The 14,157-nt window shown below is 33.1% G+C and overlaps 2 protein-coding genes across 9 annotated transcripts in view; one reads left to right on the top strand and one right to left on the bottom strand.

Moving 5' to 3' along the window:
* The window catches only part of LOC126727110 (protein DETOXIFICATION 40-like), a 68,522-nt gene that overhangs the window by 8,433 nt on the left and 45,932 nt on the right, over positions 1–14,157 (bottom strand). The window contains exons 1-7 of one of the 6 annotated variants that reach the window (XM_050432615.1): positions 13,206–13,668; positions 12,433–13,064; positions 9,833–9,889; positions 9,450–9,688; positions 7,076–7,194; positions 6,905–6,991; positions 939–1,141 (exon numbers count right to left, since the gene is read on the bottom strand). The exons of 1 other annotated variant lie outside the window; for it this stretch is intronic. In XM_050432615.1, coding sequence (XP_050288572.1) covers positions 1,076–1,141; positions 6,905–6,991; positions 7,076–7,194; positions 9,450–9,688; positions 9,833–9,889; positions 12,433–13,064; positions 13,206–13,517 — 1,512 coding nt within the window. In that variant the 5' untranslated portion in view covers positions 13,518–13,668 and the 3' untranslated portion in view covers positions 939–1,075. Of the gene's footprint in view, positions 1–938; positions 1,142–1,814; positions 1,902–6,090; positions 6,358–6,904; positions 6,992–7,075; positions 7,195–9,449; positions 9,689–9,832; positions 9,890–12,432; positions 13,065–13,205; positions 13,669–14,157 lie in introns of those variants that run through there. 4 more of the 6 variants (XM_050432614.1, XR_007656149.1, XR_007656151.1 and 1 more) reach the window with 4 other exon arrangements.
* LOC126727108 (heat shock 70 kDa protein 16-like) overlaps positions 1–14,157 on the top strand; it is a 69,628-nt gene that overhangs the window by 16,991 nt on the left and 38,480 nt on the right. The gene's annotated exons all lie outside the window — the stretch shown is intronic.

Below are 14,157 nucleotides of genomic sequence, written 5' to 3'. Positions count from 1 at the left end.
ATTAAAAAACTAATTGCATTAAAGAAAAAAGACATTAATTATTATTATTTTTTTTTCTATAGGTAGGATTCTATTTCAAGTTTCTTATTTGAAGATAAAATTTTTTACTAATTGAGTTAATTATATCATACTCTTAATTACTACTTTTTATTAATAAATTTTTTACCTGTGAGATACAATGGGAAGGAAATTTCAATAATGGACATATCTATTAAGAAAAACAAAATGTGTCAATTCAATTATAAAAAGCTTACATGCAAGTACGTCACCTGTTAAGTAAACAACAAAGTTTCTTTCCAAACTAGTTTGGAGAGAAACTTTTCAAATTTCTCATATATGTTTTTGTTTTTGTATGAATTTTGAAAATCTAACCGTTGAATTTCATGTTCCTTATGTTCTTAACATGCAAATCAAATTTAATTCAAATTGGATATTATTTATTATTCGATCAATAAACTTATTTTTTATATACAATTTTAGATCATAAAAATTTGAAATTTTAACATTTGTTTGATGGGATAGCAATCGATCTTTGATCTTCTTGAAATTTTACATGCATGAAGAATATAATAACAACATGCAATTTAACAGTTAAATTTTCAAATTTCACACTCAATATAGAGATATATGAAGAGTTTGTAGAGTTTCTCTCAAAACTAGTTTAGAGAGAAACTTTGTTCTGAAGTAAACTGTGAGCCTCTGGACAACATCTGGGGTAATAAAATCATCAATTTTATAGATTTGACTCATGATAAATTATTAGGATGAATTTCGACTGGTCCAGCAATAAAGGCTGGGAGAATATGTAGATCAATAAAGTTTGAAGCACACTGAGCAAATTAATGCCAAAAAGAACGAAAGATGGGCCACATTATTGGCTGATTCTCGGTAAAGCACACCGCAACTCAATTCCTTCTATGGTCCAAGAACTATGGGCAGGCTTGTTAACTAGCCAGAGAGATTTTTGGTAGCTGATCGATGGGTCAAATCCTGTCTATGATTGATTGTTGCAAGTCCATCTCCTACAACCCAGGCCCAAAATTTTGATACTTGTGAATCAATGTCGGCAAGCTCATTAGCTCTTCAGCAGAGGCTCCTTTGTGTCGTCCCATTTTTCCAATCGTTTCTTAGCAATCTCCACCTGAAAATTTCAACTTCTCAGTGCTGGTTTACTAGTTACCACTAGTTATTTTAGATAGATGGTGAGGGAGAAGGAGGTATGGTTTTGAATTATAGACATAATTACATAAAACATTTCTAAAAGGATGTTATTATTAATGGGGTATCACTTGAACCTCAGTTACAAGTTGCAACTAGTTTGAAGTCGATGTGATACAAATTATTAACCATTTGTCTTTTTTTTTTTTCCCTAAATATATGTCATATTTTTTGGGAGTCTGAAGGGTCAATTTATAATCATCTAATCAATTCAATGAAGGTCAGATGGGTTCCAGCCCAAAATAATTGATTGTACCTTACTGGTCCAAACTGCACCAACTACCAATACCCTTGTTTTTGGGCCAGCTATTATTGTCTTTGATTATACAGTGATGGGTTGATGGAACATCTAAAAATTTAAAAATTTAAGATGCTCAATTTTTATTTTGAAAATAAGAGCTTGTGGTTGTCATTCCATGATCAAATTCATTATGGTTATCTTTTTTTCTTTTTATTTTTTATGTGTGCCCCAAAATTTGAATTAGCATATAGAGGTACTGATTACTCAGTGTTCAAAAGCCATAAATGATAGTAAGCATTTCAATTTCAAGTAGTAAACTAAAGTTCAATTCCTCTTTATTCATTGTAGAACATACCTCCTTATTCCAGTCCGTGCGAAATGTTGCCCAAAGTAAAATGAAGGTCTGCATCACAGTTCATCCTATCATCCCTGTCCATATTCCCTGTTTCGTTCAGTCAAGCAATTTTATTCAGTGCATCATTTCTTTGGTCACATCTAAAAATGATATATATATATATTTATGTATATTTTTCAGCTGACAAATAATGTGTATCAGTGCATGAAAATTAATAAAGGTGCATCATATTAATTTGGCACACTAGATTTATTATATAAGAAGGGTGGTAAACCTTAGCGCCAAGGTCGAACTTAAAGCCGAGAACGCAACCCAAAGGTATTCCAACCACGTAGTAACATCCCACATTTACATATGCCACAAATGCTTGCCATCCACATCCAACAGCCACCCCTACAATTAAAACTTAAAAATGTTATTTAAAGTGAATCTAATTATAATAAAGAGTTTAAAACGACTTTTAACATTAAACACTGCCATTGCCCTTTTGCATTAAAAGAAGCCCTGATGAAGATTAGTAGCTAGATTTGTATTTGGGGAGGAAAACAAAAAAAAAACGGCTACAATGTCAGTCTTTCTTTCAGGAAAATAATCCTCTCATTAGTGAGGCACCATAAAAAATAAAATAAACAAATAACATGTTTACAAGGCCCCTACTATAACTTGAACCTCTCTCCATTTAGTCGAAAATAGGTATTTAATTATATTTAATTATCTGGATTAAACTTGTTGCACAGAAACTTGAATCAGTGACTTTAGTTGCTTGGTGTATGTAAAACGGTATAAAATAAAGGGTCGTGCTAACGAGTACCTTTAGGTCATTGGTTAAGAATTCAGTTAAATAAAGTTTTTATGAGAAGAGAAAAAAAAAGCAATTAATATTTTGACAGTTTTTTTTATTTCCCATAAAAGTGATGTCAAAACTTTCCTAAAATGAATTCTTAACCAATACCCTAAACCACCGCACGCCCTTGGTCCGATGGTCACTCCACAAGTATAAGTGTTTGTGGGGTGTTGGTGGCAAGGGCCGGGGTTTAAGTCTTTAAGAGGAAACTTCACACACATATACACTTAGATTAAATTAAAGTAAAATTCTATCTTATATAAAAAAAATCAATACCCTAGAAACACTCATCAATATTTCCCTAAAATAAATAATGAGTAATAAACACCTCCCTGCCTAGTAATTAACTTTTCATAGGTGCAACAAAACTTATTGATACCAACACAATAAGCAATATGTGGTACCATGCACCGTACTAGGAACTTGGGGTAGTTTTATATATATATATAGAACATGTGGTAGTTTTGGTTGTGTACATGGAGTAGGTTTTTTGTTTTTAATTTTTGTTGATTTAAGGTTTTAACCTCATTTTTTATGTTTTAAGAATAATTATAAATTAATTAAATTAGGGGTAGTTCTAAAAGTAAAAAAAAAAAAAAAAAATACTTTTTGAATCCTCTTAATATATAGAGATAACATTTATTTAATTTAATTATAAATTAATACTTTCTCCTCATTGGTTTGGGAATCAAATTTTTTACCAAAATATGAAACATCTCTAAGATCCCATTAATCCATAAACTTTATTGTTTTTCTCATCCAATGAAACTAATTAATATCAAGATAAATATTCAATTACCTATTATTTATGTTATTAACAAAAAACACCAAGAATATGTATATAAAAATTGCATAAAAGATGCTCAATAGCCAATATTCATTGATAATATGACTAAAACTGTGGTTTATTTTTAATTATTAATGTATGATATAAAATCAAACCAACTGGAAGAAAACACAGATTACACACCAAATTTGTGCTTTTGAAATCACTCTTTATAATCCGTTTGACTTTGATCGTTTATATGTGCCTAATAAATATTAAATAAAAAATAATTTGGCTTTTCTCTACTTCTCGTCTCCATTCCTCTCCCATACAATCAAATCCATTATCCATATATATATATATATATATATATATATTTTTTTTTCTTGTCTTCTTTTTCTCTTAGACAGATTCTTGGTTCCTTCTCATATGTCCTTTTTTCCCTGTCGGAATGGGATTCCAAAAGCTAGAACCCATCATTGTAATCTGCAAGAGTATTTCTAGTAGTTCACTCAAAATTTCAATCAAATTTCGTTAAAAAAATTGTTTTTTCTAGTCTTCATTTTTTAAATACATTCTTCAACAACCTTTCTTATTCTCTCTATTTCAAGTCTTTGTTTATTCCCTTTTTCTTCTCTCTAAGAACCTTAATTTCGTTTTCGTCTCTTTAGATTTAAAAAAAAAAAAAAAAAAAAATATCTCTTACCTATACAGATTGCCAGATTGGTTCATTTGGCTCTTTGTCATTATTCATATTTCTTTCTTTTTTAACCCTGCTCACACTTTCTTGCTATTCAGCTTTAATTTGGAGTTGGACAGTGGACACCCATCAAAGGCCACTTGGTCAAATTGAGCTCAGGCCTTCTATTTTTTCTGTGGGGTTTAAAAAGAAAGGAGAAAAGCTAGCTTTGGAGTTAAGACACCCATCAAAGGCCACTTGTTCATATTGAGCTCAGGCTTTCTATTTTTTCTGTGGGGTTGTGAGAAAAAGAAAGGAGAAAAGAAAGAGAATAAGAATAATTGTGTCAAAAATATCGAATATAGTTTGGAGATGCCATGACAGTCTCTGTAGCAATTACAAATTTTTCTAGCCATAGGTTTATAAACTTATTGGAGCTTATTTTTTAACTCACTTTGTTGGAAGAGTAATTATATAATATTGCGGGTGTTCAAATGATGTCATATTTCCTTCTCACACGACATGACTGTACCAAACAGTTAAAAAAAAAATTTCTTTGTATACTTGTTGAAATAATATATATGCATAATTTTTTTTTATACATGTGTTATCGTTATATATAAAATATCAATACCATAATACATTCTTAGAAAATTAATACAACATATATAGAGACTATGGTAAGCAATATAATATATATAATATTCTTAAATCTTTTTTCAAAGTAATGGGAAAAATATATTATGATACAATCTTTAAATTTGAATATGATGTTTTATGACAATGTTAGAGATATTAGATTTATGTATATTGGCCTAAAAGACAGAATTATTTTATTTAGCCAATATATCTCTAATCCTAGATCATAATTCTTATATATACCTTATTTAGGATTCATTGTAACATACGAATTGTGATTGTGGGGCCAGAAAATTTGTGACCCCGGCCCACTATACACTAGGGCCCAAGGGTCGCGCCGAGGAGAGACGTTGCCGAAGACATGCAGCGAAAGTCCAAATGGCCTAGAAATGCAGCCGAGGACGATCTTGTCTTCGGCATCCCAAGACCTAAAAGGGAATAACGACACGCCATTAAAGGCAACCCCCAAAGCGCTCCCAGAAAAAAGGACGAGTACAATAGGACTCGTACGGGGGTACAGTGTGGGAGCGGTTCAAGGAAAAAATGTCACCTTCGCATTGAATGCGCCAACAAACGTCCTGACCACATTGATGGGAAAAGACCCCTGAACAGTGTGATTTCGGTTATTGCAACTAATAGAAAGTGGGGAAAGGCGGCTGATGGGACAAGCACTCGAGTAGTTACCTGCCTGATCAACAAATGGAAGGTCAGGATCAATTGAGAGGGGCTATATAATGTAAGAATTCATCTGCGCCAAAAAGTAAGAAAAGAGCATTATGTATCAACTCTTGGACCATTGTAACCTAAGGTAAAAGGAATAATGAGAATATTAAGCTCATCGGACGAGGTCGAATGACCGGAACCACTCAGGCCGTGCCAGAGAGAAAGTCTTCTTGGACAAACTCAGTTCACCTCTATGCAACCATCATGAACACCATGACTAACTACTGTCCGATGACTAAGGCCTAGCCTTTTAGTCCACTCTCTACAAATTTATTGTTTGAGCCTTTAACGTTCGAACCCAATACACCAATTTGGGGTCGTTACAAATTGAGTCATTACAGTGATTATAACTCCTAATTTTTCGATTTTCTCCTAATGGCATTTTTTTTATGTCGTGGGTGGTGGTTGGGATTCTGTTCTTTTGTGATTTTAGTTGTATATAAAAATTGGACTGTGGATGTCGTGGCTCACATATTTGGAAAGGTTTAATTAGATCCCATTTTAAGTTAGTTGGACATAATAAACGCCATTTCCTTTTTTGGATGGACATTTGCCTTAATGACTGGCCTCTTTGTCCTTCAAATTCTCAGCTCGAATAAATGACTAATAATGAGTCAAATTGAAATTCAAGAACAAAAAATTAGAAATTGAAATTCAATGCAGTGTTAATAATCTGACTAAGCCAGTGGCACCAAATTTGGTGAGGATCCTCATGAAGCATCAAGCTTATTGAAAATTGAAAATTGAACACTAGATGGTTATTGGTTGGAAAAGATCCCATTTTCCATGCACACAAAGGCTTGTAACTTGATGCGAAAAGAGTGTGTTAATCCGTCAAAAGAGGTTCCTTCTTGTCTTCCCACTTATCCAAACGCTTCTTTGCTTTTTCAACCTAAAATTTTTTAGAGTTCAATATACAAATGATCACCAATTTGGAAAATTGAATCACCTACTTGTCAAAAATACATCTAATTAATTGGCATCACAATAAATGTTTTCTTGCTAATTTAAATAATTCAATAACTTCAACAGTAGAGAGGGAATTTGCAAATGTTATATTAGAATATTAAAAAAGTGTTAACTGAATTACAAAGTCTTGAATTTTTGACCAAGATTTGAGCAACTAACAAACTAGTCAAAATAAGAATGTTAGTTGAGTCTTTATCTTTCATTATATATTTATTTGAAGTCATCATCATAATTATTCCACTAAGCAAATAATTAATTTTTTTCCCCTTTGATTGATAAGTAAATCATTGTTAGTCCTTGTCATTATGAGTCCGCCGAAATTTGGACTGGTATTAGAATTACTTGTCATTATCACTTGTAGACTTGTGGTAAAACCCAAGTTGTTTTAATTATTATCAAAAAGAAAAGAGTTAAAAGTTAATATTGTATATGTTAATGTGATTATTACTAAATTTGGTTGTTGAATTTACCTCTTTAGTCCAATCTGTCCGAAATGTGAACCAAATTAAAATGAGAGTCTGTATAAGAGTGCCTCCTATCATCCCAGACCAAATGCCCTACACCAAAAACATAATTGAGAAAATAAAGGAACTGTTAACTCAAAAATAAAGGTAACAGTAAGAGTAAATAATTGGTCATACCTTAGCTCCAAGGTCGAATTTAAAGCCAAGTACTGCACCCAATGGGATACCAATAATGTAGTAACACCCCACGTTAACGTACGCAACAAATGCTTGCCATCCACAGCCGACAGCCACTCCTTGAAAAATATGAAAAATGCTATTTACATTTCTATTTTCTACATTTTTTTTAGTTTATCAAATAGTTGCTAACATACCCAATTTGTGTGGATATATAACAATATAAATTAATTATATAACATTTTAAGGGTAAGTCGTAAGATTATTTAAATGTTAGGGATATCACAAATTCTACTATATAAGTCTTACAAGTTAATGTGTCACTAATCATAAAAAAAAAAAAAATTCAAATAATTATTTAATATGTTAGAATGGCACTAATTACCTCCATTATATCATATACATCTTTAAAAAATTCTTGATATCTATATGTTATGCACATTTGACATGCAAAATATGTAGCAATATACATTTTAAATGCACGCTATTATCTCAATTTCTTAATGAGTCTTATAACTTAACTAATATTTCTTAATGTTTCTATTGGAAATATTCACAGTTCAAAACTTTAAATCCCTCCTCCCCAATTATCAAATTATAAAATTTCAACCAAAAAAAAAAAATTTCTTTCATCTTACACAAAACATTCCATGTGGCATGCACTCCTATAGTCCTATGTTCTGCATATCCATCCAGCTCAGGTGCAGCTCGATTACCTTCCCTCTTTATATGAATTAATTATTTCACAACATTTGGAGCCACTTATTTCTTTTAGCCTCATCAATGATGCCTCCTTGCTTATCAATAAAGTTCTGTTTAATGATTGTTTAGCATTACTCTTAGGAATAATATTAGTAATAATAACCATCTTTAATTAGAAGATAACTTCCAGCAATGTGAGAGAGATGTTCAACAACTAGTCCATCACTACCATTAAAAGACTTGACTGTTAGATTTCTTCATTATCTGTGCTAAGTTAAATGAGTATTTTTGTCTGTTTACCTGTAAAGTGTAGATCACTCAGTAGAGAAAAGGACAGACAATAGAGTACAAGAACATGTTCATCGACTAACAAAGATAGCATACTTCTTTTCAAGAATTTGTACAGCTTGTTGGTCAGTGTAAGTTTCGGTTCAGCAAAAAGCCAAATTTTTTCATGGCTAATATTATTATGAAGATATAGACTGGATGCATTGCATCCTAGAATCATTTCTAAAGCTAAATGATTCTTAATAACCTGAGAAAGCTGTCATGCATGCAGTCTTTACATTATCAATCTCATCGGAATTTGTTTTGGATGAGTTTATATATTTTTATAAACTTGTTTCATTTATGTTCAACTTTTTTTAAAAAAAAACATAATAAACTGATAAAAATATGCTCATGCATGAAAGCAAACACCTAATCTCTTATTTTAGTCACTTAGTCAAATTTTTTTAGATAAAAGTAAGATAAAACAAACATACTTGCTACCTAGCTACTAGCTACGTACTGCTTCCAATTGAACTTACAGATCGATTTGTCTGCTTGTGGTGATCCAATTAAATGAATTGAAAACATCACTGTCTTTTATTTATTTATTTATTTATTTTTTTTTGGGTTAAAAAACATCACTGTCTTACCTAGCAAAAACGAACTCGAACTCTGATTTTTTTTCCCAATGGGAGAATATTTTTTTGCTTTGAAAACTTCACTTAATTAATTTTGTCTTGGAGTACTCAAAAGCTAGCTCTAACTTGGTTATTTAATTCCTAATAGCAGTGACAACGTGACTATATCAGATTGGAAAAGTCAAGATCGTACATACATAACCTTGGTTGGTCTATTTGGTTTTGTTTTTTTTTTTTTTTTTTTTAAATAGGGTTTTAGGTCTTATTCAATGAAAGTATTCTTGTGTGTATGTGAAATAGGGTTTTAAGTCACTATATAGATTATAAAATTGTTTCAATTATTAGGATTTTCAATTAGGCATGACCTACATGGTGATTCACAAAAGTTAAGTGTTCTGCATGTGTTACGTACACATTTGATTAAAGGGTGCTCAGCTTAATTTTGTGCTTACCCTATATATCTCGATGGATCACATGTAGTAACATCAAAAATGGTCACGCATGTGCATTTTTCAACTGCAATGATTTAGGAAAGTGGTAGCTAGACAAATATTCTGTTTTCTTTATGGTATATCGTACTATTGGCACTGCTAGCTAGGTTGTCACACTTTAATGTGCTCTCTAGCTAGATAATAACAAGTACAAGAAAATAATTACCTAAAAAAAAAAGAGAATCACATCATTAACAAACACAAGAAAGTCAAGAATTAACGGTAAAGTACTAGTTACAAGCAATTTATTATTGGAGAGACCAAAATTCTTACCAGACAAAACGGGTTGGATTCCATTGAGTATGATAGATATGGAAAGGAAGGGAGAGAGTTCTGAGACAGCATCAGCCACAGTTGAACCACTCGTAAATGCATAGCTAATGACATGCCTCAAGGCAAGAACAAGGATGGCGCAGATCACCGCGATGACGGCAGAACTTAGTGTTGCTATCACCACAGAAAATGCCGCAGATTTTGGATGTCCAGCTCCTAGCTCATTGCTCACCCTTACACTAGTATATTGTTTATATATTTTCCAGTAAACGTACGGTTAGATATCAAATTTTCAATAATTTTGTTAGTTGTTACTATATATGCAATAATATTTGTCAAAAAAAAAACACATCTAAATTAATAAGAACCACATAAATACTAACCTTGCGGCGGCATTGAAACCCACTGATATCAAGAAGAACCATCCTGCTACGATCATACTGCAACCACAAAATCATGCTACTCATTAGTACCTATCATATTCTTCTTCTTTCTTCTTTTCTTATTTATTGACCTCAAAGTAAAACTTCTTTTGTGGAAAGTGCTGTATTTGTTACTAGGGTTATTCACGGGTCGGGTTAGGTCAGTTTTCAACCTAACCTGGACTCGACCTGCCGGCGTCGGGTGGAGGGCGGAGTAACCCAAAACCGACCGCCAGAAAAATCGGTCAGTTCGGTTTCGGGTGATGGTTAGTGTCAGTTGGGCCGGGTTAGTTGCCGGAATTAAAAAAGGCATCGAAACTGGAATCTGGAATCTTTGCCGGAATCTGGAATTTTCACCAAAAATTGGAAAATATCGCTGGAAATTGGAAAGTCTTGCTGAAAACTGGATTTTTTTTTTTTTTTTGAAATCTGCATTTTTTTTTGGCTAGAAGTTGCTAGAATTTGGCTGGATCTAGCTAAATCCCACCAGATCTAGCTGAATCTGGTCGAGATCTTGCCAAATCTGGCTTTTTTTTGCAGGATTTGGTCGGATTTTTTTGTAACTTCGGTCGGGTTTGGGTTGCTCGGGTTTTGGAGATGCAAACCCGCCACTTAACCCGTTGATGTCGGTTTTTGAGAATGGAAACCCGCTGCCAACTAACTGGACCTTCGGTTTGGGCCGAAATCGGGTTGGCGTCAAGTGGTTTGGCCGGGTTGTCGGGCTCCGATCGGGTCTGGACAACCCTATTTGTTACAGACAAAACTCAAAAGCCTGCATGTTTTAGGTTTCCACTATCCCATTCAATTTTCACAAGCCTGCATGTTTTAGGTTTCCACTATCCCATTCAATTTTCACGTTAGCCTTTACACCATCTTTTTGACCTTTCTTGTAAAGTATATACTTTTTTGATAATCTAAACCATAAGTATATACATTATAATATATATGTCAAATTTGATAGAGTAAGGTGATAAGTAGTCATTAGTGTATAATTAAAGTGGGAAAATACTAAAAAACTATATGTTTTACCATATAAAACTTATAAACTGATGTGGTAATGAATATCATTGGTGAATTTCAATTACGTCATAATTGAATTATGAATTGTTTTCTCTCATTGATGACACATTATTTTGTAAAACCAATGTAGCAAAACTTGTAGTACCTATAATACTACTCATAAAAGTGAGGTCAATTATGATCCCATTTAAAATTGATACTATATAATCACAATCTACCACCTCAAATATTGTGAAAAGAGTTGGTGAAATTTGTTGTGTTCATAGTATTGTTGGGTGATAAATAGTGAATATTGAAGAAACATTACTTTCATATGTATGAATCACTAAAGCTACATTGATTATGTATTAATCATCATAGACCACTTAATAGATGTGAAAAAAAAAAATCATTAATTATACATAGAAATAAAACCTAATAGACCAGCCAGTCACTACTTCTTTTTGTGTTCCTAATTATGTTCACATTAATTTTATATATATATATATATATATATATATATGTGTGTGTGTGTGTATAAAAGATATAAAATCATTTGTCTTAATCATAGTGATTCCTTTTAGAACAAAGTTTCTCTCCAAACTAACTTGGAGAAAAACTTTTCAAACTTCTTATATATTTCTTTTTTGGATGTAAATTTTGAAAATCTAACCGTTGAATTTTATGTTCCTTATATTCTTAACATGCATATCAAATTTTGTTCAAATCGGATATTATTTACTATTTGATCAATTAATTTATTTTTTATATACAACTTTAGATTACAAAAACTTAAAATTATAACATTTATTTGATGACATAGTAATTGATCTTTGATTTTCTTGAAATTTTGTAAGCATTAAGGATATAAGAAGAACATGCAATTTAACTGTTAAATTTTCAAAATTTACACTCAATATAAATATATATGATGAATTTGTAGAGTTTCTCTCTAAACTAATTTGGAGAGAAACTTTGTTCTTCCTTTTATACTTCATCAGTTAAATTTGGTTGTTTATTAAGGAAAAGACAAAAATGACTGTGATAGGGTACAAAACAAAAGTGAAACACTAGCTGCTTTCTATATTCACGTAAATAAGTCAGCCAAAAAAAAAAGAATGAAAGAAGGAATGGTAGCCGAATAAATAGAAATTAAAGTTCTTAGTTTACTGTTTGTTGTATGGGTAGCTAGCGGATCTTCACCCTTTCTTTTGTTCTCTATATCCGAAAAATCCAAAGAGACCAAAATTGGTAGTCCGAACCAAATTATGAAAAAAATCCATGATAAAACCTTTTATTGTGTCACAGCTTTATCATGTGACGGCTATGAGTGGTTTATGTAAAAAGAATAGATAGTTATCCATAATCTATCATATAAGATAATAATAAAAATGAGTGTGGTTATTGGGATAGAGTTACTGCCAAAATCCAAGACACACTCAATTGAATATTTTTGCTAAACTCTAAACTATGGGCAACACTCCCACCAAACACACAAGTGGGCAACACTCCCACCAAACACACAAGTGGGGTCAAGAAGAAAAGAGTAGGGCTTTTCTTACCAAACGGAGAGAGCGTCCAAAGCAATCTCGGCATTTTGGAGCAACCCAGCAATCAACACAAGTATCTGATAATACCAAGTCTCCAGACATAGCATGATAGCTGATGCAGTAGATAATTTCAAAAAGTCCCAGAGCCCAGAAAAAGCTTGCCAGCTAAGTCCAGTCCATGTGTATTTGCACCTGTCACTCACCAATATGTACACAAACTGCGCAATCACTATGATCCACCATGAAAAGCTCAACATCAATGCCGCACCCAACAATCCCCAGCCCAGTTTGTAAATCACAATCCAGCTCAATAGTAAATGCACAACTAGTGTAGCTGCAGCGATGTACGAGCTAGGTGCCACTATGCTTTGTGCTTGCAGAAACTTTTGTATGGGAAAATTAGCAGCATAGGCAAAGATTTGTGGGATAAGACCATAGACAAAAATTGCAGCCGCGGATGCAATGGAACTTGATTCACCTAAAGCAAGCAAGAGGGGCTTGGAGAAGATGTAGATGAACATCACTAAGACCCCAGTACACATGAGTAGGATCATTGATCGCTGAAGATATATGCCTAGCATTTCAAACTTGTGAGCACCATAAGCCTGCCCACATAGTGTTTCCACTGCGCTTCCCATTCCAAGCTAGCCAATCAACAGACTAGTCAGTGTCGATCACATATGACTTGTTTTTTACTTTTATCAAAATTGTATTATCTTATAAGTGTAACAAAAATTTGTACATAATGAGATGAGATTATAGTGCTTTAGAGTTGAGGTACGTACCATGAGGCCATAGGCGAATATTTGGATACCATTGTTACCAAGAGAGGCAGCAGCGAGCTCAAGATTACCTAGATGACCACAAAAGATTTGTGTGGACATGGAAGTGACACCATTGAGTAAGTAAACCACTACCGCAGGTGCTGCTAGGCGAAAGAGAGCTTTCAGTTCAATCCATGTACCGGATTTTAGGCGGCTAAAGTTTGAAACCTCGGTGTTGGATAGGGTATCTTCTAGTTCAGAACTCACTGTCTCTGGTGTTGGTGGTTTTGATTGTAATATGGGTTCATGGAGCTCACTGTCAATGGTGTCCATGCTCTCTCTCTCACACACACAAAGAAGCCTGAGTTTGTGATAGCTAGTAAAGTTACCCTTTGTTTATACTGCTTGATATATAAGATACAAAGGGGTTTCTAAACGAAGAACACTGAGCTTGTCAGAGTGTGCCCGTTTGGACTGGGCTTATTTCCTAAGCGTCTGCGTTTTCAGCATTTTATTTATTTATTTTTTTTTTGACGTGCTACTTTTACGTGGAGTGTCTGTCAGTGGGTCCCGTGCACACCTCTTTGACCAGCAAGCATTTTATGTGGGAATTAATCTGTCAGTGGGTCCCGTGCACTATTTACGGAACCCACAAACTTTACTTTTCAACAATTTTTTCATTAAAAATGGGTTACACGGCACTATTAACACATTAAAAATTATTTTGCTATAGTATTTTTAGTGTTCAATTTTCAACAAAATATGATTATAATTATTTTTTGAAGATATTTCGGAATCAAGGACCCATGAATCAAGCACACGTGAATCAAGTCTCCTTGAATCAAGCAATCACACCAAAGTTGGCAGCCAAAGTCAAACACGTTCCAAATAAAGGAAATCCCTCAATGGGATATTTGCATTTCACATTACTTTTTCCTCCCCATTTTTCTCCCAATTTGGGAGGATAAAAAAA

The sequence above is a fragment of the Quercus robur genome, chromosome 5 (genome assembly GCF_932294415.1).
Source record: "Quercus robur chromosome 5, dhQueRobu3.1, whole genome shotgun sequence".
NCBI lineage: Eukaryota > Viridiplantae > Streptophyta > Magnoliopsida > Fagales > Fagaceae > Quercus > Quercus robur.
This window is presented reverse-complemented; position numbering and strand designations above follow the sequence as displayed.